Genomic DNA, 24,187 nt, shown 5'->3' with positions numbered 1-24,187 from the left:
ATGCAGTTGGCAGCTGGCGGTGTGGTTTCGAGGCCGTATTTGCCAGCAGCTGCAGTAATTTGCTGTGTTTGGGACGCTCTGAATTCCTCTGGTGGGAGGATGGATAATAGACGTGGTTCACAGCCTTGTTGCTAGGCTTCAAGACCAAATTTTGCATGGTACAGTGTGTTAGCGGTGCCTGGTTGTTTGGTGTAATGCAGTGTTGGAGATGATAAAAATGGGGCCAAAAACCATGGTTTGCCCTACCACCTGTGGCTCACAGATATTTGTGTCAATGGGTCCCTCTTTACGTTGACTTTACTGTACTTTTGCTGCTCTGGCCCAGTGCCTGATGTGGTCCAGATTATGTCAGAGGCTACCCAGCCTGCCCTCACCATAGCCGCTTGTGGAATGATAGGTATTCGTGCCAGACACTGGTGCTGACAGAATGATAGACTCCCTTTACTATAGGCAGCTGTAGGGGCCGATTTATTTCCTTGTCATATCAATTTCTCCTGGTGACATTTAAATCTGTCTCAATGTATTAGATTGATGCCGTAAAGATACATCATTTACTCTCTGTGAAGTGCTAATTTAAATGCATGTTTATGGTTGTTCAGGGCTCCAGAGTGCGACCATTTTGGTTGAATATGCAAGCAAAAATCTGTTGAGTGCACCTGACAGGTCTGACTGTGTGTTTATGAGTGAAACCGCGCCCTGTAGCCTATTCCTCCTTGAGCAACACCACAACCATAAAACATACCGATAATTCAAAATGAAGAGAACTAGTAATTGTTTTTTGTCAAGAAAAATGCTGCTGTGCCCTGTAAACCTGTTCCTGGACCTGACCGGCTTCACCGGCAGAACACCACTCCACCACCTGTCTCCTCAGTCCCCGGTAAGAGGCCTAATTCTGAACACGGCGGAAGATTCATTTCACAAGTGGGAAGGGCAAAAAGTGTGTGTGTGTGTGTGTGTGTGTGTGTGACACGGTACATTTAATAACACAAGGCAACTTTACCGCTAATTTCCTTTCCTGCTCCGATGATCGCCAAATGGCTGATCTGCTCTGAGCGCATCTCTCTCTGTCGCTTGACCGCACGCTCGCAACAAACACATTATATTACGCTGCTCTTATACCAACGTAATATGTACACATGTGGATACCTGACGGTACCGTAGGTAGACTGTTACACTCACTATTGACGTTCAGGGGATCCATCGTATTGTTCCCCTGAGTTCCCCCTAGTTAACGGGAGGTGCCATTGATTTATATTATTATGCATTCAGTAAAGATGAGTATTGGGCAAATGTAATCTTGTAAAATGTAGTTTTTGGCGAGAAACTTGAATTAATCCAGTTGTTTGAAGGAGCTGTTTTCACAGTAATATAAACGAGATAATAGAGAGGGAATTATGACCTGTTTAGCTTACTACAAAAACTAGTATGCAAAGTAAATGGGATTTATTGTTTTACTTTTGTTGTTACTGTGAATTTCACTGGTATTGGTATCGAGTACTACATTTCTGATATCGTCTCATCCCTAGTGTAGGCCTATGGGAAATGACAAAACTCTTAAAAGGTATTATTGGGGTGCCAAAAGGTGTGGTGAAAATTTTTCGGTGCACATAAATTATGTGCTGCTGCACCTAAATGAAAAAGTTAGACGCACCAGTGCAACCACTGTAAAAAGTTAGTTTTTGTGGATGTGGTGAAAGAGGAGTTTCTGACAGTGACTTGGCAGATGTTGATGCCAGTTGTGTGGTGTATCGTTTGCTCTTAGAAAAGCTGTAGTTACTGGCTGCTGATCTGGTCAACCTTCCAACCTGTCCGCCGTGCTGCAAGGGATCAGATTCCATCTGGAACGTGCCTTGTTCCACTTCAAACAGGAGGACATAATCCTCTTATGGACGTTCCACTTGTCCTGTGCGTGCGTGCGTGCGTGCGTGCGTCGGTGTCCCTCGGGCGAAATCTCGAGAGAACGCCAAAGCCTCTCCGGTGCGTTTCCGCCATCCTGTCCAGATGCCTCGGTTCTGTCCTCTCTTCCTCCATCTCTATATCTGCTTCTATCTGGTGTCATTGATCCAAGCCACCAGCTGGTCCCGGGCTGGCCTGATCTCATTTACCCCCAAAGAGGAGCTTGTTTGTGGGCAGACGGCCCATTATGGAGATGATCCAGCAGCTCTTCAAGTTACAAATTAGCCTTAGTTTCTCTGTTGCCTCTCAGTTGGGTCCTCTGCCTCTCTCTTGCTTGCCCACTCTCTCAGTCCCTTTTACCCCCCCCCCACCCCCTCCCCTCCTTTTTATTATCCTCCGTTAAAACCATGTCACTACTATCTCTCTTATCTCCCAGGGGAGAGAGCTAACAGCATCAGTGGAACCGGCCTCACTAATGCACTTCCTCTGTCTGTCTCTGTCTCTCTCTCTGTCCCTCCCATCTGTAGAGCTGCTAGCCTGGCTCCCCACTTTCTCCTGTGTGATCAATATCCACACAGTTGAGTTCTGCGCTGCCCTGCTGGTCGTCCCTGCGGGCGGTGGAGCTCAGCAAGGCTGTTGTAGGGCCCTCGCCGGGCTCTGTCTCTGCCCTTTTTGTTTTGGGGCTGACGGAGCATTGTCTAGTTTCTGGGACATACTGAGGCCTCTGTTACCGCCGCACATCCCTCCCTTGTTCTTTCTTGTCTTTCTTAGGCTTCCCCCTCTCTCTCTTTCCCTGTAGCCGTGTCTGTGCACTGTTTTAGGACCGTCGAAGCCGACTGTACAAGATTAGAATCTCTCTTTGTCCGGGGTTAACAAGCTCTGTCATGTGTTAATCTGCCCGTCCCCAGGGGGTCGAGTTTCTCCGAGCCCGGGCGCACCATGTGAAGGACGGGGTTTGAGTGTATGTATGTGCGTTTTGTCTGCATCAACTTATGTGGTGCTTGTTGGAAGGAGGGGGTGGTGTGTGAACGCACACAATGTACAGCCCTAAACTGTGACGCCATTAGCATTCTCTGCCAATTATGGCAGTCTTACCCGCCTTTTTGCTGATTTGTTATTTTGTTTTTATAGTCTTGCAATCCTTTAATTTCAGTTGAGTTATCACTTGGGGACACTTTAAAATCTTAGTGCAATGCTGCAAAGAGTCTTTAGGATTAGTGCCAGCCTCTCTGGTCACATGTTTCTGTGATCCAGGTGTCTGTCGCACAATCTGCTGCTCTTTTTCACTCAAGCCAGAAGCAGCCAACTAAACAAGGAGACAGAAAAAGACTTCCTCCCAGCGGGGCCTTTTGTTCTGGCTCAGTTTGTCTTTTTGAGCATCCCAGCAGCTTCATTGACTCACTGGAAATCAAGTGATAGGAATGACTGTACTATACACCTTTAAGGAGTTCACTTGACAGTCAGCGGGGGAGGAGACTGGTGTGTTTGTTTTTTTTCGTGTCGCCTCGCTGTCTGTGTACAAACGGTAGGTGTGGATAACTAATGGCATCGGCAGCCACATTTTTCTTCATAGTGTTCAGTATGTTTCCATCCACCTGTTTTTATGTGTATTTTGAATTACCACACAAGAAGACCTGATTGGAAATGTGAGAAAAATGCTGTCCGGCCACCGTGGTCTAGATGAGAGAAGATCTGAGTTGATACAAATATTGATCCGAGCTGCCTTCAATTATCACCGCACGCTGATAACAATCAACGAGCAGCAGCGGGTGCTTTTTGCTCCTAGCTTTGCCTCTGAGGCTACATACAGGTTGCCCTGCCTTATTAGTGAAGGTTGATGGGGCTGGATGGAGCCTGAAGGGTAGACTTGCAGACACTACTTACTAGGGTTGAAAAAGTAGCTCACCATTAATGCTTGTTTAGCGGGAGAAAATAACACGCTCTATGATTTGTTACAGTTAATATTCTCATAAAATGTTGGTAAAGCACAGGGCTGAAGATGGAAATACAACATTATATATCATAAATCACTCTCTATCAAGAAACTAGACACGATTTTAAGTAGAGTTAATACATTAACAATACAGCTGAGGTTTATATAGCATTTCTAGGTTTTGCTATACTACCATTAAAAACACAATAACCATCTAGGGATGTAACAATACCAGAAACCTAGTAGTCGATACCAATACCAGTGAAATTCCACGATTCTCAATACCAATTCGATACCACGGTAAAAAACAAAAGTAAAACAATAAATCCCATGTACTTCAACATACACTCCTTTATTATCGTTTGCATACTGGTGTTTGTTAGGAAGTTAAACAGGTCATAATGCCCTCTCTATTATCTATTTTATATTGCTGTGAAAACCTCTTGAATCGTAATGTAGCATTTTCAGGGAAAAAAATAGGGTGCGTCCCCTGGATGCATCGATGGTGAGTTCACTGCATCCCAAACACATTTTTTATTGTCCTCCCCGGGACGCCGTTAGTCTCGACAGTACCTACAGTACTGTAAAAAAAGGAGTACCGTCACGTTTTCATCGCCCAGGTACCAAAGTATTGGTTCTCATGACATTTCATTTGATTGATTTAAATGTAACTATAACTAAAAATACGTATTAAATGATATATTGTTTTACCCTGAAACATGCAGAGGATGGTAGATAGGGCAGCAATAATGTACCTTGAAGTTACAGAAAAGTTCAAAAGAAACAAAAGTTGCAACAATCACAGTGTAGTAAAAGACACTGGGTTGCATAATTTGCAGGATTTTTCACAACTTTGCACAACATGGTGATGGAAGCCTACCTCCTGTATCTCTCTCCCCTCTCTTGGTTGCTTCCTCTCTCCCTCTCCCCTGCTTGCTCATCCCTCCCACAGTCTGTGGGGAATGTGGGCCATGCAGAGCAGCAGGCTTTGTTTGGAGTTTATTTGTGTGCAGGTCAGAGGCGGTTTCCTGACCTCAGGCCAGGGGTGTTTGAGGGAATGTGTGAGTTGTGATTAGAATCAAGGCAACTAAATGGGAACCCCCCCAGCTGGATTTAACTGGGTGTCATGTACCTTCGGCACCCCCTCATCCGACTCCTACACATAACACCTATCATTTCTATCCCTCCATCCCTATGCACATCCTCATCAGGGATGTGTTTGGTAACACTCAGCCCCAGCAACAAGCCGTAATGATGCGTGTTGAGGCTGAGGAAGAGGCGGTGACATGCAGAGAAACCATCCCACTAAGTGTCATGAGAGAGAGAGAGTCAGCGGTTGCAGTGATGGTGGGTAGAAGTGGCTTTGAAAGGTTTTGCTGTGATAATGGACGGCTGTTACATAACTCCTCGACAATGATGAGTCCAGAAGAGAAAGCTGACTTTATAGACAGAATGGGTTTATTTGACAGTTTACAGTCCAATACAAATGGCTTCATTGACTGTGGAGATAATTTCTTGTGCTCTACCTGTTCAAACAGTGTATGCCTGTGACTGATGGTAGCTGTTAGTCTGCTGCTGGTGTTCTGCCAAGATTTGGCTGAGAGTAAATGAAACATTCAGCCGTGGGGCATCTTTGCTGTACATCTATTCCTTTGATTCACTTCTCTAAGAAGTGAAGATGGATCTTTCTCCCTGTCAGTCCCCTGTTGCACTCATGTTCTTGCTTTTAGCATCTTCCTCAACACCGTTTCTTAGTAGTGTCATCCTGATCTTAATCCTACCTTCTAGTTGCTAATTGTTTTGTACTAATAGTGTACTAACAGTTAGTCTCAGTTCTAATTAATTTTGGGTGCTACCCCATCAACTTATAATGTTGAATGTTTCTTTTAGCATTTTGCTACATAGCCATTTCCAGTTCCAAATCTGGTTGCAATTCTAAGCTAGAATTGCACTCGGAGAGCACAGACCTCCGCCAAGGTGACCGAGTACGATTGCCCCCCCCCTCCGTTCAGTTTGCGCCATCATCCACGTGTGTTTTTGTTTATGTTGAGATCAGCTGTACGTAGCGGAGCATCGTAAAACACTTCAAACTGGACAGACACAAAATAAAGCTCACCTAAACTGTCACGAAACACAATGAAAATAAGGCTGCAACTAATGATGATTTCCGTTATCGATAGTCTGTTAATCTATCAATCACTTTCTTTAATTAATTAATCAATTAAGTGTTTTGTCTCTGAAATGTTAGAAAATGAAAAAAATCCTAATAATTTTCCAGGTGATGTCTTCAAATGTCTGATTTTGTCTGACCAACTGTCAAAATAGGGCTGCAGCTAACGATGTTTTTTTCTCAATGAATCGATTAGTTGTTTGGTCTATAAAATGTCAGAAAATGGTGAAACATGTCGATTGGTGTTTCGCAAAGCCCAAGATGACGTCCTCAAATGTCTTGTTTTGTCCACAACTCAAAGATATTCAGTTTACTGTCATAGAGGAGTAAATAAACCAGAAAATATTCACATTTGAGCTGGAATCAGAGAATTTTTACTTTCTTTTGTCTTAAAAAATACTCAAATTGATTTATTGATTATCAAAATAGTTGGCAATTAATTTAATATTTGACAACTAATCAATACATTTTTGTTTTTTATTAGTTCATAGTAGGGCATAATATAGAAAGCATGGGTTTAAGTAGGCCTAAATGGGGCGGAGAGTTGACTGAGACTACTGTTGTGATTTGGAGTAGGTTGAATGGACAATCTCAGGCCCCATGCCAGCATGTGGTGTCTTGAATCTGACATTCTCTCCCTTGCAAAGAGGAGGAGTGATACACATACACATTAACACATTACTCACATTCCACCTTATTTTGTCATTTTTGGACTCAGCCACAACAAGTAAAACTGCATCATATCTGAGGCGCCAGCCCACTTGCCCATGTGCAGGCAGTACCGTAAGCAAGAGAGCAGTAAATTATTGAAGCAGCAGCGCTAGTTAAGTCTTGTGCTCCTCAAAGAGACAAGTTTGGAGCTGTTGACATGATAACAAGACAGGAAGAACTAAAAGGTTAGACTGATGTCCAATACATGGATATGTCTAATATTGATATTGTATATTTTTACATATTTTAAAAGAAACTGAGTATCATGACATGTTTTTGTTAATCATTTTCCAAATAAGGACTTAATACATTTATTACAGAGTATAATGAAAGTAATTTTCATGTGAAGAGCACTAAAGAAATCTTATCTTTGCTGTTTTACGGTTTGATTTAAATAAATTGGATCATAGTCAGCAAAGGAAGAAACATTTAACCCATCACAAGTGTCCAAGCTATGTTGTCTTTGCGAAACCAATATATCTTAAATTAAATGAACAGCTATTCAAGCAAAGACAGTCAAGGCAGCGCTTGCACTTTCCTGCGTTGACATTTGTGATTTTACATTATGAGATGTGCTTTGTAAATCGTACCCTGGCTGTGTCGGAGCACAGCTTATTAGCAGTGTCAAAGAGCAAACACCGCAGCTCAGCATCTTCTGTTTGCTGCTTGTAGAGATAAAAGCATGTCAATTACAGGGTCAGAGGCCACTGACTGCTCATTAAAAATGTCTTCAAAAACCAGACCCGAGCCACAAACATCCTCTCCCCTCACCGCAGACGTCTTTGCTCCAACCCTCTATCCTCTCACGGAGTCATTAGTTATGTCTCGAATGATACCATCAAGCTTGCACGAGTTCGTGTCAGAGTCAGCGGTGTGTTACATCGGCCACAAAAGCTCACTTTCTTTTTGCATCCTTTTTCTCTACCGTCTCCGCCACCCCACCCCCACCCCCACCGCCTCCTTCCCCCACAATCCCTCTCTTTGACTGCTATTTAGAGTAGGCCCCGGGGATAGGAGAAGGCTCACAGAATGCATGTGTGAGTACACCGTTGTGTACTGTGAAAGCACAGTCGACTTTCTACCACAGCGATTCATATATTGAATGGTTTGTTGGCTAAAGTGATTGAATGAGCCGGAGCGTTTTGATTTCGACATTTGTGTAGAGAAGGCGAAGAGTCTGTTGCTTCTAACTGACAGTGGATAGACGTGAACACACACCACAGCTAAAGAGCAGATTTGACATTAACTTTAACATTTAGCTCAATAACCCTCGCTGCTGCTTTTTAATTTGAATCTGCATAATGAGTCACAGCTACCCTCAGCACTATTGTTTTTTTTTAAAGAGGACCTATTATGCTTATTTTTAGGTTCATACTTGTATTTTGGGTTTCCCGAAAAGTCCAGTCTGCTCTGATTGGTCAGCTGGCCCACTCTGTTGTGATGGGTCAACCAAACTCTTCGGACTCTGCTCCAGCTCCGCTCTAACTAGCTTCGTCTGAGTGCGTGCCAAAGTAGTCGTGAGGCAGGTATTATGCAAGTGTGTTACTTGATGACATCACCACAATACGGATGAAAAGGCAGGATTTCAAGCAAGGCGTTTCAGGCAGTTCAGGAGCAGTGTTTCTGTGGGTGAGAGTAACTCTCTATGGCGTGGACTTTGGGCTTTTTGAATTTGTAGACCTTTTACATGCACAAAAAACGATATAACACACTAAAGGAAAGGGAAAAAGCACAACAAAATAGGTCCCCTTTAAGATACAGAAATGTGGTATCTTCCAGTGAGCAGTTCTTTAAATATGACCTCCTGCTGTTTTCTAAACAGGCATTTTTAGTGCATGTGCACCCCCCTGCACACACACACACACAGTAGTAGATTGTACTTGATGCCAAAAGGAGGTCAATGTAGCAGTTTTCTGTTTTATTATGCTGATGAGCTGATTATTCAAGAACCGCATGTTTATGTCTAGACAGTCAGAAAAGCTTAGATCCCTCAGCGGAGCTGGATGCCTTCCAGTTATTGACAGTATAGACCCGAACACTGGTGTGTGTGTCAGGGATACACACACACATTTTGTCTGTGTCCCAGTGTGGGTATTAAAGGAAGGGATGATGCCTAGGAGGATGAGCACACCTTGCAGAGCTGGCTTGCCCATCATTAGCTTACAGCTTGAGGCCGATTAAGTGTAAGAATAATGACAACAACAACAACAACAACAGAAATAAAACGGACGGCATTTCCCTGAAAGCAAATTTTTACAAAATGTCTTAAAATACAAAAGCCTTGTAATGATATAAAAACAAGAAGAGTTAAAAGTATGAAATACAATTTTAAAAAGTAAACTATGTGCTGTATGTACTTGCACAATACATACACAAGTAACACACCCACTATTATATACTGTGTGCACATACAGTGTAGCCTATATATGTGTGTGTTTCTGTTAATGTATGTAAGATAGATACACTTCAGAATATAGTTAAAACAAGTTTGAAAAACAAAACAGCATTAAAACTAGTTGAAACAAAGGCTGTTACATTAAAGTTAGTCTATAAAATCGCATTTAAAGGTACAGTTTGCAACCAACTGAGTACCACTCCGCTCACGCCTCCCTTTCCAATACTGCTGTAACGTGAGCTGCAGAGTGCAAAATCGTGGTAACGCCGTTCGCCTCGCACAGAGGCCATCCTTACCATAATAACACTAGTTTAAGAGTAAATATGTGAAAGACTCTCTCTAGAGCCAGTGTTTGGTTTGTCTGTTCTGGGCTACTGTAGAAACATTGGTTGACTCTGTGAAGAGGACCCGCTCCCTATGTAGATATAAAGGACTCATTCTCAGCTAAGGAAAACACAACAATTCTTAGTTTCAGGTGATTATACACTAATGAAAACATAGTTATGAATATTATATTCCATTTCCACTATTATATACCCCGAATGTTCCACACTGTTCCTTTAAGAGAATGGAGCAGACCTTGTTGATGATCAGACCAATGTACTGGAGGAAAGGAGTCCCTCGCTGGTCTTTCCTGATCCTGTGCTTCGACCACTGCCTCTGGTGTTTGTGTGGGTTTCCTTTGTTCTCAGTTACTGTGTAGCTCATCATTGAGGCTTGCAGGGAATTTGGAGTGGGACGCTGCTTGGAAGCACCAACCACATAATTTGGACACATTGTGAAGGCCAACAACAAACACATTTTTGCAAAGTCAACTACATTCAGAAATTTACAGCGAAAGACTCCCACTCCACTTCCACGCTACTCTGTTCTATCTCCAGCTATTGTTTTTAGCTGAATTACTGAGGACAACAACTGTTGAAGTAGTTCTTCTCCTACAGATCCTTTGTGTGTGTTGCTCAGGCCACAGGAGGTCAGGACAGCTGACCGGCTGCCTGCTCTGATGTAGCTTGACCGGCAATTCTTTTCAGATTAAGCCATTTAATGTTATTAACATTTCACACAGTGCACACGCTGTTCCTGAATGTTTTGAAATGGACTTAATGTAGCTGACATAGCCATCTGTCTGGAATTAGCTGCTGGAAATATGCACTACCTCACAAGCCAGTATCAGGTCATTGAATACATTCTGTCCCTTATGGGTTGAAAATGCCAGCTTGTGTGTTCCAGCCCAGGTTGTAGCCTTGGTGTTAGGATGAGAGGATGTCTAGGAGCCAGCCTGGGTATTTCCTTTGGTTCTTGGAGGAAAGCCTATAAGAATTAAGACATTTGGATGTAGCCACACATTATTTTGCCTCATAAATTTAGGTTTATTCCAGAGGTCAACCTCCGGTTCTAAAAAGTTAAGCCAATGCGGAAGTGCCTTAAACTTGCATTCTTTCTAACAGCCAGCAGGGGGCGACTCCTCTGGTTGCAAAAAGAAGTCTGATTGTATAGAAGTCTATGAGAAAATGAGCCTACTTCTCACTTGATTGATTACCTCAGTAAACATCGTAAACATGAGTTCATGGTCTCAATGGTCTTTATGGTCTTCAATACAGCATGATGTTCATTTAGTAAATTATGGTCCCATTTAGAGTCAAATAGACCATAAAGCAGGGTATTCTTTAGGGTGTAGCTACCTTGGGATTGACAGGTTGCTTCCAGGGCGTTGTCTGGTCTGGGTGTTGTCGTGTTTTCGACTTACAACTTTAACCCTTTCACAGTGTGTTTTCAGTTCATGAAAGTTAATATTAACATTTTGGTCGCCTAAAATGGTCTTATTCACCGTTTAGTTGTACTTAGCTCCACCCTCTGGTGTTACATCTGGTTCCAAAAAAAACAAGATGGCGATGGGCAAATTGCCGAACTCGAGGCTTCAAAACGGCAGTCCACAAACCAATGGGTGACGTCACGTTGACAACGTCCACTTCTTAAATACAGTCTATGGTTTATTCACATTACAATGGTAGATTACAGGTAAAGGCATTGACCTAAGACTGAATCGGTCCCCTATAGTCCATCTTAAATATTAGGATGGAGGGAGGACTTGAGTAATGTAACCCCGTGTAGCATTGTGTAATGTAACGCATGGCAATGTAATCCCATTATAACCCCCTTGAATGATGTAAATCCACCATCAGCAGCTCTAGTTGAGGTACCAATGAACCTGCAAAACACTTAATCCCCAGCTGCTGCTTAGTTGTTAATGGTTGTGCCACAAAGCGCTATGGTCCAGATGTGTGTAATTTTGAAGCAGGGGTCATAAAAATGAGGATTCCTCAGCAAAATCCAAGTAGAATAAATTGATTATGGAGGAATTTAACTTCCAATAGTAGCCATTTGTTAGAAAACATGGTTCAGCTGTACAATTTTGAGTGACATTACAATTTCCAGCAAACATTTTACAGCTTCTGAATAGGCTAACTTACCAAATGTGTTCCCTTGTACCAGCTGCTCACTCAGTCCGTTTGCAAGGGAATAACTCTCTTCAATCTAATTAGCCTTAATGAAAACCTGTAATAGCCTTAATGGGTTGGATGTTTCAGTTGGGAGTGCTGCAGTAATTAGGGATGAAATTTAAGATAATATAAAGCTGTTGCAACACATTGAGGAAACAATTCGTCAGCCCAAAAGCCTTACTAATAGAAACTGTAGCACACACCGTAGCTTATAAATTAAATCAGATTTCTTTATGTCGGACACAATTACTGAAGCACAAATGTTTAATAAGCAATCTCTGATTTGTTAAACCGTAGTGCTTCAGTAATTGTGCTGAGGAAGATGCTTTAAGGAAGGTAAAATCCTGAGAAATGTATGTACAGGGTCACTGACGTGTTAAGGGGTGAGGGCCAGGGTGGGAAATTCACTTTGGCAGCAAATTAACGGCATTCTCAACCGTCATTTCTATTTATTTGGCTGCTGAAATAGTGAAAGTGTCTCGATGTGTCTTAATCCCACCCCCCCACCACCACCTCCAGTTTCTGTGTAGATAAAAATTATGTTCCTGCCCTGGTTGCTAGCCTGTTTATGCTTACGACTGACTGATGGTCCTAATGACGTAACGCCGGCTGAGTGAGCTATAGAGCCATAGAGAGAAGTGCAATATCACAGCTGTCTGGAGACCTGCAGGAGAAAGAGTAATGTTCCTCTGGCTGTGGCCGTGCAATCAGGATTTATCACTCTCTCTCTCTCACACACACACACAGACACACAGCAGCAGTGTGGGGTACTATGGAGAGGAGCAGTGAAATGGAACAGCCAGGCCAGATGCTTTAGTCTACTGTGGGAAGAGCAGAACACCAGAGTCTGAAATAGAGGAGGGAATGGTGATTGGACACAGTCTTATTTCCTGGTTCACTGCTTGGTTGAATTAGGTCATAGTGTTGATAGCTGTGCCGGGTCAAACACTAGTCGTGTTTCCATTCACATATCTCTATGCGTATTTTCAAGTATCACATTAGAAAAGCTGTATGGAAATGGCAAAATTCGCTAAAACTTCCTCAATTGCAAAAAAAGTTTTTAAACTCGTTTGAGGTGGTTTTTGCCTTTGTCGAAAAAAAGTTGGCGCGCTAAATGGATTAGTAGCGACCATTTAACTCACATGAGTGATCAGCTGTTTCCGCTGTTGGCGTCTTCTCGGATATTCCCATAACATCTTCGTCTCCAAACATCATGAAACATGAACAATACTAACTGACATGAAAGAACAATGGAAACTTGCCCAACTGAAACAAATTGAAACAAATTCCTGATGACATCTCCATTTTTCTTTCATAGATTGTTAGATTGCCATGCCGACTTGTTTTGTCTCAAGTTCGTAACCTCTACTTCTTCTACTCTGTTTACTGGAGGATTACAGCCATCTGTAGCCTAAAGCGCCAACTTACGCTGCAGCCGAGTTTATTCGCTCCAAACCAGATGGTGGAATAATATGCATTTCTTTTTTTGCAACATTTCCAAAGTTTGCTTAAAATTAGCTTGACAGCTGAATGGAAACACGGTTAGTGATGTGCTTGTATTTAAGATTTTGGAGTATCAAGTGGGCGGAGTTGGATGATGTGATATATTTGGTGCAATTAAGTGTATTGCGCTAATGTTAGCCCTGTTGTAATCCGAGCTTCTCCTTTCTTTGTTGACATAGCCGGGCTGGCAGTGCATGCTTTTTGTGCATGTGAGCGTGCCCCACTGGCTAACTCACGGCCGCCGCTCTGCACTGCTCTCAAACGGCGGTTACAGCTGATAATGCCGCCCCGACTGATGGCGCCATCGTGGAAGCGCAGCACCCACACACCGGTTCCCCCCCAGGTTAACACTGTTATCTCTGTCAGCACTGTTGCTGTTGTTAGCACCGTTAGCTGGGAGCTGCCAGCGTTCTGCCTAGGGATATTAATAATTAACCATTAACCTAAATGAAGAATTTTAACCGATTAATGCTATCGGTTAAGCGGTTAAAGGAAATATTAAAAATGTGTTAAAAAGCCGAGCAAAACTCAGAGGAGTAAGGAGTCACTTTAAGGAGAAAAGCTGGTTCACCTTAACAGCCCACCTTAAGAGAGTCTGAGTCAGGGTTGATAGATACAGGAAGTTGGCTCGGGTCTTAAGCTGAGGAGTTGTAGCATTTATTCACCAACAAATAAACTTTACACACACTATTACTGCTACATTCAGTCACAGCTATAACGCCACCGACAACCCCACACTCACCGCCGCCACACACACACACGGCCTGTCGGACACTCGCTAACGTTACTCTGCGCTGACAGACCATATGTGTGTGACGACGGCGAGCACGAAGCAACCAGCAACACTACATCTCCTAACTTAACACAAACCAAACAGACACTGTCTGTCGGTCACTCGCTATCGTTACGCCAGGCAGGCACACTGGGAGACTTACTGGGAAAGTGGCTGCATGTGTCCACGACAATACACGCAGCATAGTGGCTGCTACAGTAACTCTTCTGGTCGGGTGAACTGGGGACTCTTGCACTCACAGAGTTGTCTGTTTCCTGCAGCTGGCGCACCGCTGCATGCGATGCACTAATCTTGTCAGTTAATGGTTAATAATCGGTTAACAAGGGTCGGTTCTCGGTTAAAACAATTTTCAAAATTAGCATCCCTATTTCTAAAAAAAATAGAATTACCACTCAGAATGACCAACCAACACGATGTGTGCATGGACACGAGGACACGCCCATAGTTTGACCTACATTTATAGAGGCAGTAGGCCATCCTGATGTATCTTTCCTCCTTGACAGAATGAGCTACTCTACTTGACTACATTTATAGAGGTCCATCAGACTAGTCTGACAGGATGAGCTTCTGGTAGGTCAATCAAAGCGGGTAGCTCTATTTGTCAGAACACCGACTCAGCCGTCACCGTGATGAGAGCCGTGCAGACTGCAGAAGCAATAGAAATGCTCCCAATCTCACATTTAGCACCTTTAAGTGCTATTTGTGCAGAGGTTGAATGAAAGGCAGACAAAACAGTGTGGAACTCAAACAAATCTTTTACTCTCTATCTTACCGTCTCTATCCCCCCTCCCTCACTCACACCAGTGTCCACCCTCTCTCCTAAAAGCTGTGACTGGTTGTGGGTAGTTACATAATTAACCCAACTGTCCACATTTTGTAGCCTCACTGGCATTTAAAAAACCCTTAAGTTATGACTAAAGGGTGCAGCATGAAATCGCATCTCATTGCTACCCGTCATTTCCCCCTTAGGTTGTTTCGGGTGGCGGCCTGTTGCACTAGCTGTGTGTATCCGTTCTTATGTGTTTGGGATATTTGGATATTTTTTCCTCGCCCTCCGGCCCTGCTCAGCTGCTCCGGCCATCTGTGCAAAGGCAAACAGAGAACAGAGGGATGGAAGGAGAGCGGTAGTGGTGGGGGAGGAAAGAAATCAAGGAGGGGAAAATGTTTGGGAGATGGAAGGATCGTCGGAGAATGAAAGAAGGCCTTTTGACATGTGAGATTTAGTTTAGAGGATGAGTATAGGATGACGGAAGAAGGAAAGAAAGACGAGGAAGAGTGTGCAGCGGGAATTGTTTCCAGGAAGCCAGCGGGCATAAAGATGATGTCTGTCCTCTAGAAATAGGACAGTGAGTGTGTGCACGTTTAGGTCAGTGGAAACTAGGATGACTAGCGTTGTCTGGATTTTAGAGCTGGACCGGCAAAGATCAGCCAATAGTGAGCTCATTTTACATCTTGTTTTTTCCCTGTCTCTTTTCTCTCTCTGTCCCACCTTCTCCCTGTCTGTTCCCATGCTCCACAAGCCAAGCCTCTTCCTCTGGGTTGGCCTCTGCGTTGCCTCAGAGTTTGTCTCACCACTTAGCCTCCTGCACAGTCGGCTCCTCGCTCTGTTTGTAAACTTTGACAAGCCAGTTTCCTGCTACCCCCCACCCCCCCCCCCCCCCCCACCCCCCCACTTCCCCCTCTGCCTTCTCCAACTTGTAAAAACTTATCCGTTTCCTCTCTTCCTCCCATTTGCAAGGAGCTGATTAAACAAAATAAGAAACAGTTGTGTAATATTGATGCAGACAATGTATGACAGCTCGTATTCCAGATGGTTGCCCTTCATCAGGCCTCATATGCTTCATGTCCCACTTCTCGTCCTCGGTTGCTCATGTCTCTGGCTGCTCTGTTTGTGGCTCATGAGTCAAACTGTCTGCCTATCTTTGGGTTTATTGTACATGCGTTGACCCACTTAGCAAATACATCCAAGCCTTTTTTCCTACCTCACCCTACTTTTCTTTTTATAGCCTAATAGTATGGAGCAGTATTCCTTAGCTTTTCTCATCCATGTGCTGATTCAAAACTTGCGTGTCATAACATTATTACAGGTGGCATGTACATGTGTGTGTGTGTGCCGTTTGCGTGTCAAAGCTTTTTGCGCTCCCTTAAGAGTACTATCCCGGAAAACTAGTCTTCCACACTAGTGACTCTGATGCCATTTTGAACCAAGGAAAAAAAAAGTCAACCCGTAGCAGCTAGCTACGCTGGCCAAGTGTGTCACTGAGCTTTTTAGTCTCACAGAGGGGACCATTTGCCACTGCACTGCAGTTGGCATTGAAAATAATGAAGGGTATTTGTAGAATGTGTTGTTTCGGCAGTGGACATGTCCCTCCTCTGCCCATCCCTCTGTGGTCCCTGAGACATTGAGCATAACATAAAATGTGTTGATCTAATTGTTTCCCTCTGAGTACAACTTATGAAGCTGCGATGTCTTTCTCTATGTATTGTATTGTCCTAGATAAGCTTCTGTCCTCCCCTGGGTTTATGCAGCAGTTCAGTCTCCGACTCCTATACATCATACGTCAGTTTGCCTGCTAACACTTGGACGCTTACATAAAAATATTTCTGTGTGTGATGCTGAAGCTGTATGAAGATACAAATCATCACTTTATCTGATTCCTAGGATTAACAACATTCCTGGTGGAGAAGCAGCAAACGGCTTTTCATGTCTGGTCTTGCTGTTGACTAACCGTACTGTATATTATCCTCCTGTCTCTTTCCAGACCAGATCTCGCTGTCTCCAGAAAGCCTGTAGACCTGTGGCTATCCTGTGAGATTTAAGTCAGCTCCGCTTTGCAGAGACGGACCACTACCACTCGAGGGGAGATGAAGCCGGATGGGGTCGCCACGGCAGCGCTGGAGCCAATGGAAACATTGGAATCCAGTCCAGTAAATGAGGCAGCACCGGCCGTGGGTCAGGAGCCCAACCAGGCGGCCAGTCCGGTGGAGGAGATGCCACAGCAACCTGTAGGAGAGACAGGTCAGGCAGAACCCCAGCCAGAGCAGGCCAAGGAAACCCCAGCTGCCAAGAGCAGCAACAAGACTTCAGGAGACCCCAAAGCCAAGACTACCAACAAGGCCACGGCCAAGACAAAACCTGGCACAGCCAACCCAGCCAAGACCACACCTGGGTCGCGGCCCAACACAACCCAGAGCCGCCTCTCAAATGGCGTGTCCAAGCCCCAGACCAACGGAGCGGCTAAGAAACCCGCACCCGCCGCTGTCAAAAAGAGCAGCCCAATCCTAGCTCCCTACAAAAAACCAACAGCCACGAACCTGGCCCCAGCCCCCAAGAGCAAAGTGGGCGAGAAGAAACCCACAGGGGCTGCCACCAACGGCGCAAAGCCGATGACCGGAACAACAGCCGCCAAGAAGACAGCGCCCGCAACCGCTAATGGTGTCAAAACCAGCACCGCTGCAGCTGCTGCTAAAAAGCCCCCAGGTTGGTGAAAATGTCATCACAAAGACCATAAGTTGTAGTGTATTTCAGAATGTAGGCTGGGCTGTGTGGGAAAAAAAACATCCACAGTAAGCGCAGCATGAAATGTTTTCACAGATCCACTTTAATGAGGAGCGTTCACTATAATGTGATGACATGCAAATAGATGCACACAGGATGGATTCAGCACACATATTACACATGCCAGAGTGGTTGCTGGTAATCCAGAAATGCATTGCCCTATATCCTTATGACATGACCTATATCTGTGATATACATTACCATGTACTATATTATACTATACAGTAGAATACTGATCTAATATTGTTCTTCACATTTTTCTTTACTTTTTCTCTCTCCTCCGCCTCCTCTACTTTTCTTTCCTCTTCTCTCATCTCCATCTCCTCTCCTTTCCTCTCCTCTCTACCTCCTCTCCAACTCCTCTCCTTTCCTTTCCTTTCCTCCTCTCCACTTTCTCACCTATCCTCTCCTTCACCTCCTCTCTTTTCCTTTCCTTTTCTATCCACTTTCTCTCCTCTCCTTTCCTTTCCTCTCCATCTCCTCCCTTCTTCTCCCTTCTTCTCTCATTTCTTTCCTTTCTTCTTCTCTCCACCTCCTCTTCTCTCCTTTCCGTTCCTCTCCCTCCTTTCCTTTCCTTTCCTTTCCTCTTCCCTCCACTTCCTCTCCTCTCCTCTCCTCCAGCTCCCAAGACTGCGTCTGCGACTCCCACCAAGCCTAGCTCTGCTGCCTCAACTAAGCCCCCTGTTTCCAAGACAACCAGGTAGGTGTGACACTTGTGTAGAAGTGAAGCCTCGCCCTTCCTGGAGTGTGTGTCTGCGTATATGTACAAGCACACATGTGTCTGAAAGAGATTTTCTGTGTGTCTGTAGATAGCACAGGCAGCTGTCTAAAATAGTTCCTCCTCTTAGACATCCTTCAGGCTAAAGTGTTATGAGTGGGCTCCTTTTCTTAAAAGCCTTTCCTAGCAAATCAGCAAATTTGCTTCAGAACGGTAGCAAATCCGAATAAATTGCCAAATAGATAGGAATTGCGGCGTGATAAAGCTCCTCAGTGCCAAGTGAGCAGCAGTCGGTTCAAAAGGCTTCACTTGGCTACAGGTTCAAAGACGACCCTGTTTAAGAGAAAACACCCTGGAGGACTGAGGAACAATGATCTCCCACATAGAGGCCTGGAAGGGCCGCGTATAAGTAGGCCAGCGACCAGCCAATGTCAGAACAAGCCTTAGAGGAATGCCTCGCAGGGTTTCACCAGAGCAAGCATTATACAGCAGCATTATTAATAAAACAAGTTTAGGGAAGGAGCGGGGTTTAGAGAGAGGAGGAGGGGCTGTTGAAGATTTAACTGAGAACAAGAGAATGCTCTTAATGTTTTTGTTTCTTCAGAGGGGGCGTTTATGTATACCAGCATGAGCGCCTGTTTTTGTGCAATCAGGTCAACATGTGTTCCTCACCTGAGTCACACTGTGTGCATGGCGTTGGGTCCCGTGGTGGCTCAGCGATAGACCAGGAGAGGAGACTGAAGGAGGCCTTTGTCTGAGGCAGCAGTGGTGATCTTGATCAGATAGAGCCTTTGGAAGTCTGGCTGTTCTTTCAACAGGGGCTCATCCCGCTGCCTCCGCTTCTTGTTTGTTTGTTTGTTTGTTTGTCGGAGCAATAGCGTCTTTCTTCCTCGCTGCTATGCCACCATGGTGTGTGGTATGATGTGTTATGTCACCATGTTGCTATGTCTGTGTAGACACATTGTTCAGTCAGAAACACTTGCGTCAAACAGATTGGACCATTTCCTAGCAAAGTTGTTATAACAAATAGAAAGCAGGAAAACAGCCACACACTGCAAGCAATCCAAGGAAGATGCTTAAAAGGATTAGTGTTGCACGGTATACCGATACTAGAAAGTATCGTTAAAAACGGTATGATACCCCATTTTATTAATACAGGTACTTTAAGAACAACAGCCGTAGGCTATTTCCTATGAGTTGAGGCGATGTGCGACAGCGGGGTAGTGTGTGCGCAGTGCTCTGCTTTAAAGATTGGCATTTAGAGGAGCGGGTGGTGTTAACTTTGCTGCGGGTGGAAGCAGGCGGTCAAAAAATATACTGTAGCGATAACCAGAAGGACGGAGTCAACAAATGATGTTGAAAAGAAGATTAAAGCAGGTCATGAACCACAGTCCCGCTCTGATCTGGTGTCTGTATCAGCAAAACTCCATTCAAATAAACCAGGAAAATAACAGTGCGGCTCTAATTACAAATGTACCAATTAAATTAGATTCACCATCTTTTCTGAATCTATCCAGGCATCTCCTGTAATTCGGCAAACACATAATCCACTAAAGAGGACGTGTTGAAGTATATTTTGCCGTGTTTCGTGGACGGAAAGGAAAAGTAGTCCGGCGAGAGTGGTTCTCTTCACACCACTCCGACACAATACAGCACTTTCTACAGTTACTGTGGTGTCTTCCTGATTTTAGCTGCTTTTCCCTCATCAACTTCTCACAGAACTTCATCTGAATTTCTTATCATTTTGTGGGTTTTTGTTTAGGAAACCTCTCGCCGTCTCCTGTGCTGCAGTACCACTCTCCGCCTGAACTGTAACTAATGCACCGGCGCTGCTTTACAAAACAAATCCTTATTAAATGCTGTTGGAGAATATGTGATATCCGCTTGCAAATATGAAGTTAACTATCAAAGAAATCACATATTCATGACTTATATTCATGACATATTCCATGTTCTGGCATCTATTATTCCATTACTTTTCTTGATCTTTTAATTTTTTGCCGTGGTATCGTTTCAATATCGCTATCGAGATATTTAGGCAGGGTATTGTGTCAAAGTCATAATTTTGGTATCGTGACAACACTAAAAGGGATAGTTTGACATTTTGGGAATTTACATTTACTTGCTTTCTTGCCGAAAGTAACATTACATAGTTTGTCCATCAAAGATTTCTGACAAGCCAAACACCAAATTTAAGGGATCTTTGTTTATGTTACGGGTTTATGTGAAAAAATTCTGCCGATATATTGGTACCAGATGTTTTTTGAACTGTCAATTATGAAAATTGATGTTGGCATCAGAAATCTAACTGAACAGGTGACAGCACTGATTGAGACATGGAATATACTGTACATACGTAACAAAAAAGCTAAAAGATGCCATCACAAGTATATTATTTTTTATTTTCTTCTCTTTTCAGTCATTGCCAATAGACTAACGTTGACTAAGTTGCCAGCCACTTCCCTCTTCCTGGCAGCAAGGCGTTTCCCATGAAAATCCCTTAGGTCACCACCCAACACACACACACACACACACACACACACCCACACTCACTCCACGTGCCAGGGATAGCAGTTGGATTGTTGAGATTACACTCAGATTACAGCTTTATACAACGGTTGATGTGCAAACATCTAATTAATAGTATTACACAAGGGCATGCTAGTAATCGCCGCTGTAGTACAGAACGCTCATTGTGCGACCTTTATGAACTGTCACGGTGATTTCATTCACAACTACTGACAAACTTTACATGTTCACCCAGTTCTCTGTGGAACATGGAACATCACCACTTCTTTGGATATAAAATACCACAAAGCAAAATCACCACTATTGGAGTTCAGATCAACACTTCCAGACCACAGTTAGATTTCCCCTGCTGTAATAATGATTGGCTCAACAGCGTGATATGTGGTATTATTGCAATTTCTTTATTTTTTTTGCAAATAACTTCATTTATCCTGATTTTAGTGCTATAAAAATAAGCTTTATTGTTAGGCTATTATTACATTTATGTTGCTTTTTAAATGACAAAGACTACAGTTTTAAATCTTTTTTTTTTTTTAAATGCAGAAAACAGAAGGGCAATGAGGCGCAGCGTTTTTTTTGTCAACTTAGATGCTTTGGTTGTGTCTGGTTGCTATGATACGGAATATGCGCAGAAGTAAAAATTGCTCTGGATGAAGGAAGGCTGAAGCACGTAGGGAGAGAAGACGAACCCGCCGGTCTATATGTATTAATTTCTCCTGCATTATTGTTGTTGTTCTGCACTTTTAGCCTACATGTATGATGTGACTGTTGGTCTTTGTGGTATTTGTCCCGCCCGTCCTCCATTGTAATTGGACGACGTGGTAAAAAAGTGACAGAACGCAGCGTTTTACCCAAAGTTGAACATTTTTCAACTCTCGACGACCAGAAAAAAAACCATACATGCAGCGCTCAGCGCCTCGTCATGCTGTTGACGTTTGTAGCATAGTTCAAATACACAACGCTCCCATTGCAAAGAGTTAAAAAAAAAAACATGTGAAAATAGGCATAGCGGTTGTGGCGGTTGCTTGCCATCCCCTGTGGTTGTTTTATGAATAGCGCTGTATGGCAATATTACGGTTATTGCGACATCTCTAACCACAGTGTTAATTGTAGGACCCTGAACTGTATGACTCCAAGTTAGGGACAAGAAGAGCTTGTATGTGTCCTATCAATAGCCCCTTTTCACCCCTCATCAGTAAGTCAATGCCCTGCTCATGCTCCCACGCTGCCCTCGTTGTACTCATAGAACACTCATTAAGTGACTAGCCGGGCTTTTAAATACAAAGACTAATGAGCAAATTTGTCAAAACACTGAGCTGAAATATAGCCGAGGCTAATCAGGTTAAGATTGGATTATTAGTGTGTGTGTGTCTAAGTGCACTTTAGATGCAGTATTTTGTGGTGCTAGTGTATGAGTCAGTAAAATGTGTTACACATAGAGGATGTGTAGCCTAGAGAAGGATTTATCTGCAGTAGAATCCCCACGAGAGACGTATAACCATTACTGACGATAGGTTCCTCTGACAGTACCACATACGCTTGTAGGCATACTTTGTAAAGTGTGTGTGTGTGTGTGTGTGCACGTCAGCATTTGTATATGTGATGTGCTTTGACAGGGCCATCAATTTCTGCTTTAATTAGATTTTGCCCTTTTCCAACCTCCCTCAATCCTTAATTGAGGCCTGCTATCAGCAGAGTGGTAGAGAGATAGATGAACACATTACAGTTTTTCTCGATTGTTTACACACATTTTCTGAAAGCATGCCTCATACTCTCAGAACTCTACACACAAATCAAAAAACACACACACAATGGGCAAAACCCCTCAATTCTCCTGCAAAATGAAACTTTACATTCAAAACAATGTTATTTCTTCTCAAAATGGTATTTTGTTTTCAAATGACACACACAAACCATCATATGAATAGACATTTATAAGAACCAGTTGAACACTGATGTGCTCAATGTAAAACACTATGATGAATGGAAAACACTTCTTCTCCATTCATCATAATGACTTAGGCCTTTTTTTTGTTCAGTGTTACACTTACTACAGACAGTACATACATAAGTGTGTTGTAAAATATTTTAGAATATTGTTTTTATACTCAGAACACACAAATACACGGTAACAAATATATTTTATTTTCCCCACAAAAACAATGTACACAGTGTACATCCCAACCAACACAAAGTTGCACATACAGTGGTCTACATACAAAACAACAGAAGAATTTACTGTATACAGTTACAGTAGAAAAAAAAAACTATGCTGCATCCTCTCTTCTGTTTCGGTCTGGCCACAGCACCTCATCCACATCACAAGCAATGTCTTCCCTGGCCAAGCAGCGGGGGAAATATCGCTTAGCATGTCAAATACAGCCATGAAAAGCATCAACTGCTATATCTCCACATGCGTCTTCCATAGCTTGGAGAAGGGGTATACGCGTTTGTGGATTTCGGTCATACACTTTCCATGATTGCTAATTGTAACACTGTGTGACAGGTGTTTGCCCATGTGATGAGTCAGTGTGCATAGTAGGGCAATTGACTTTAGAATTTTGAATGACAGTGTGTTCCTTGTGAAAACGAGATTTTCTTCATGAAAATTGTGCCAAATGCAAAGAATTGCTGTCACACACACACATGCACACACACACACACACACACACACAGTCTCTCAATTTACTCCGTTATTCAATTGGCTCAATTGATTTAATTCCATCTGCAGCAGGTTCCAGTTATCAGACAAATAAAAGTGCAGAGCAAATGCAGGTTCACTAAGTGACGTCAATCTAATTTAAGGCCGCTCGCAAGTGTTTTGTTCCTCCTGTTCAGCTAGAGGTTTTAGCCTAATTAAATCAGTTTTTTTTAGCTGTTGATGCCAGTGACTCTTTATTATGGCTCATTCTTTGTGTGGCTCTTTTATTGGGACATTATGCACAGCCAACCTTTTTTGAAAACAGACTTTTGACGAGTTTGAAAGCTCATGTATATAAAAAAAAATACAGTTTTAGTTGTAAGAAAGGTAGCCTTTTCTGTGTATAGTCTTAAGGTCTATTCAGACGGTAAGCGACAGGCGTACCCGTGCCCGCTTGGATCTTGGTACTGAGCTCCTCAAGTGAATAGACAGGAAGACGAGCAATCCATGTGTAAACACCAGGCGCTTTATGTTTGGTAACCATGGAAACAGATTCTGTGCACTACTGTATATGGTATCATATATATTAGGGCTGTCATTACTTAAAATATTTAATCTCAATTATCACATTATTGTCCATAGTTAATCGTGATTAACAGGCAACAACAGCTGTCAGTGTGTCAGTGTGCTGACTTGACTATGACTTGCCCCAAACTGCTTGTGATTATCTTAAAGTGGGCATGTCTGTAAAGGGGAGACTAGTGGGTGCCCATTGAACCCATTTTCATTCTCATATCTTGAGGTCAGAGGTCAAGGGATCCCTTTGAAAATGGCCATG

The 24,187-nt window shown here is 43.3% G+C and overlaps 1 protein-coding gene across 3 annotated transcripts in view; it reads left to right on the top strand.

Moving 5' to 3' along the window:
• The window catches only part of wu:fb95e10 (nucleolar protein dao-5), a 40,166-nt gene that overhangs the window by 3,501 nt on the left and 12,478 nt on the right, over nt 1-24,187 (top strand). The window contains exons 1-3 of one of the 3 annotated variants that reach the window (XM_037791007.1): nt 3,266-3,421; nt 16,665-17,383; nt 18,083-18,161. In XM_037791007.1, the coding sequence (XP_037646935.1) occupies nt 16,768-17,383; nt 18,083-18,161 (695 nt within the window). In that variant the 5' untranslated portion in view covers nt 3,266-3,421; nt 16,665-16,767. Of the gene's footprint in view, nt 1-3,265; nt 3,422-12,183; nt 12,195-16,664; nt 17,384-18,082; nt 18,162-24,187 lie in introns of those variants that run through there. The other 2 variants (XM_037791006.1, XM_037791005.1) reach the window with 2 other exon arrangements.

Source organism: Sebastes umbrosus, chromosome 14 (genome assembly GCF_015220745.1).
Source record: "Sebastes umbrosus isolate fSebUmb1 chromosome 14, fSebUmb1.pri, whole genome shotgun sequence".
Classification (NCBI taxonomy): domain Eukaryota; kingdom Metazoa; phylum Chordata; class Actinopteri; order Perciformes; family Sebastidae; genus Sebastes; species Sebastes umbrosus.
The sequence above is the reverse complement of the archived record's forward strand: the minus strand, read 5'-3'. Positions and strand labels throughout refer to the sequence as shown.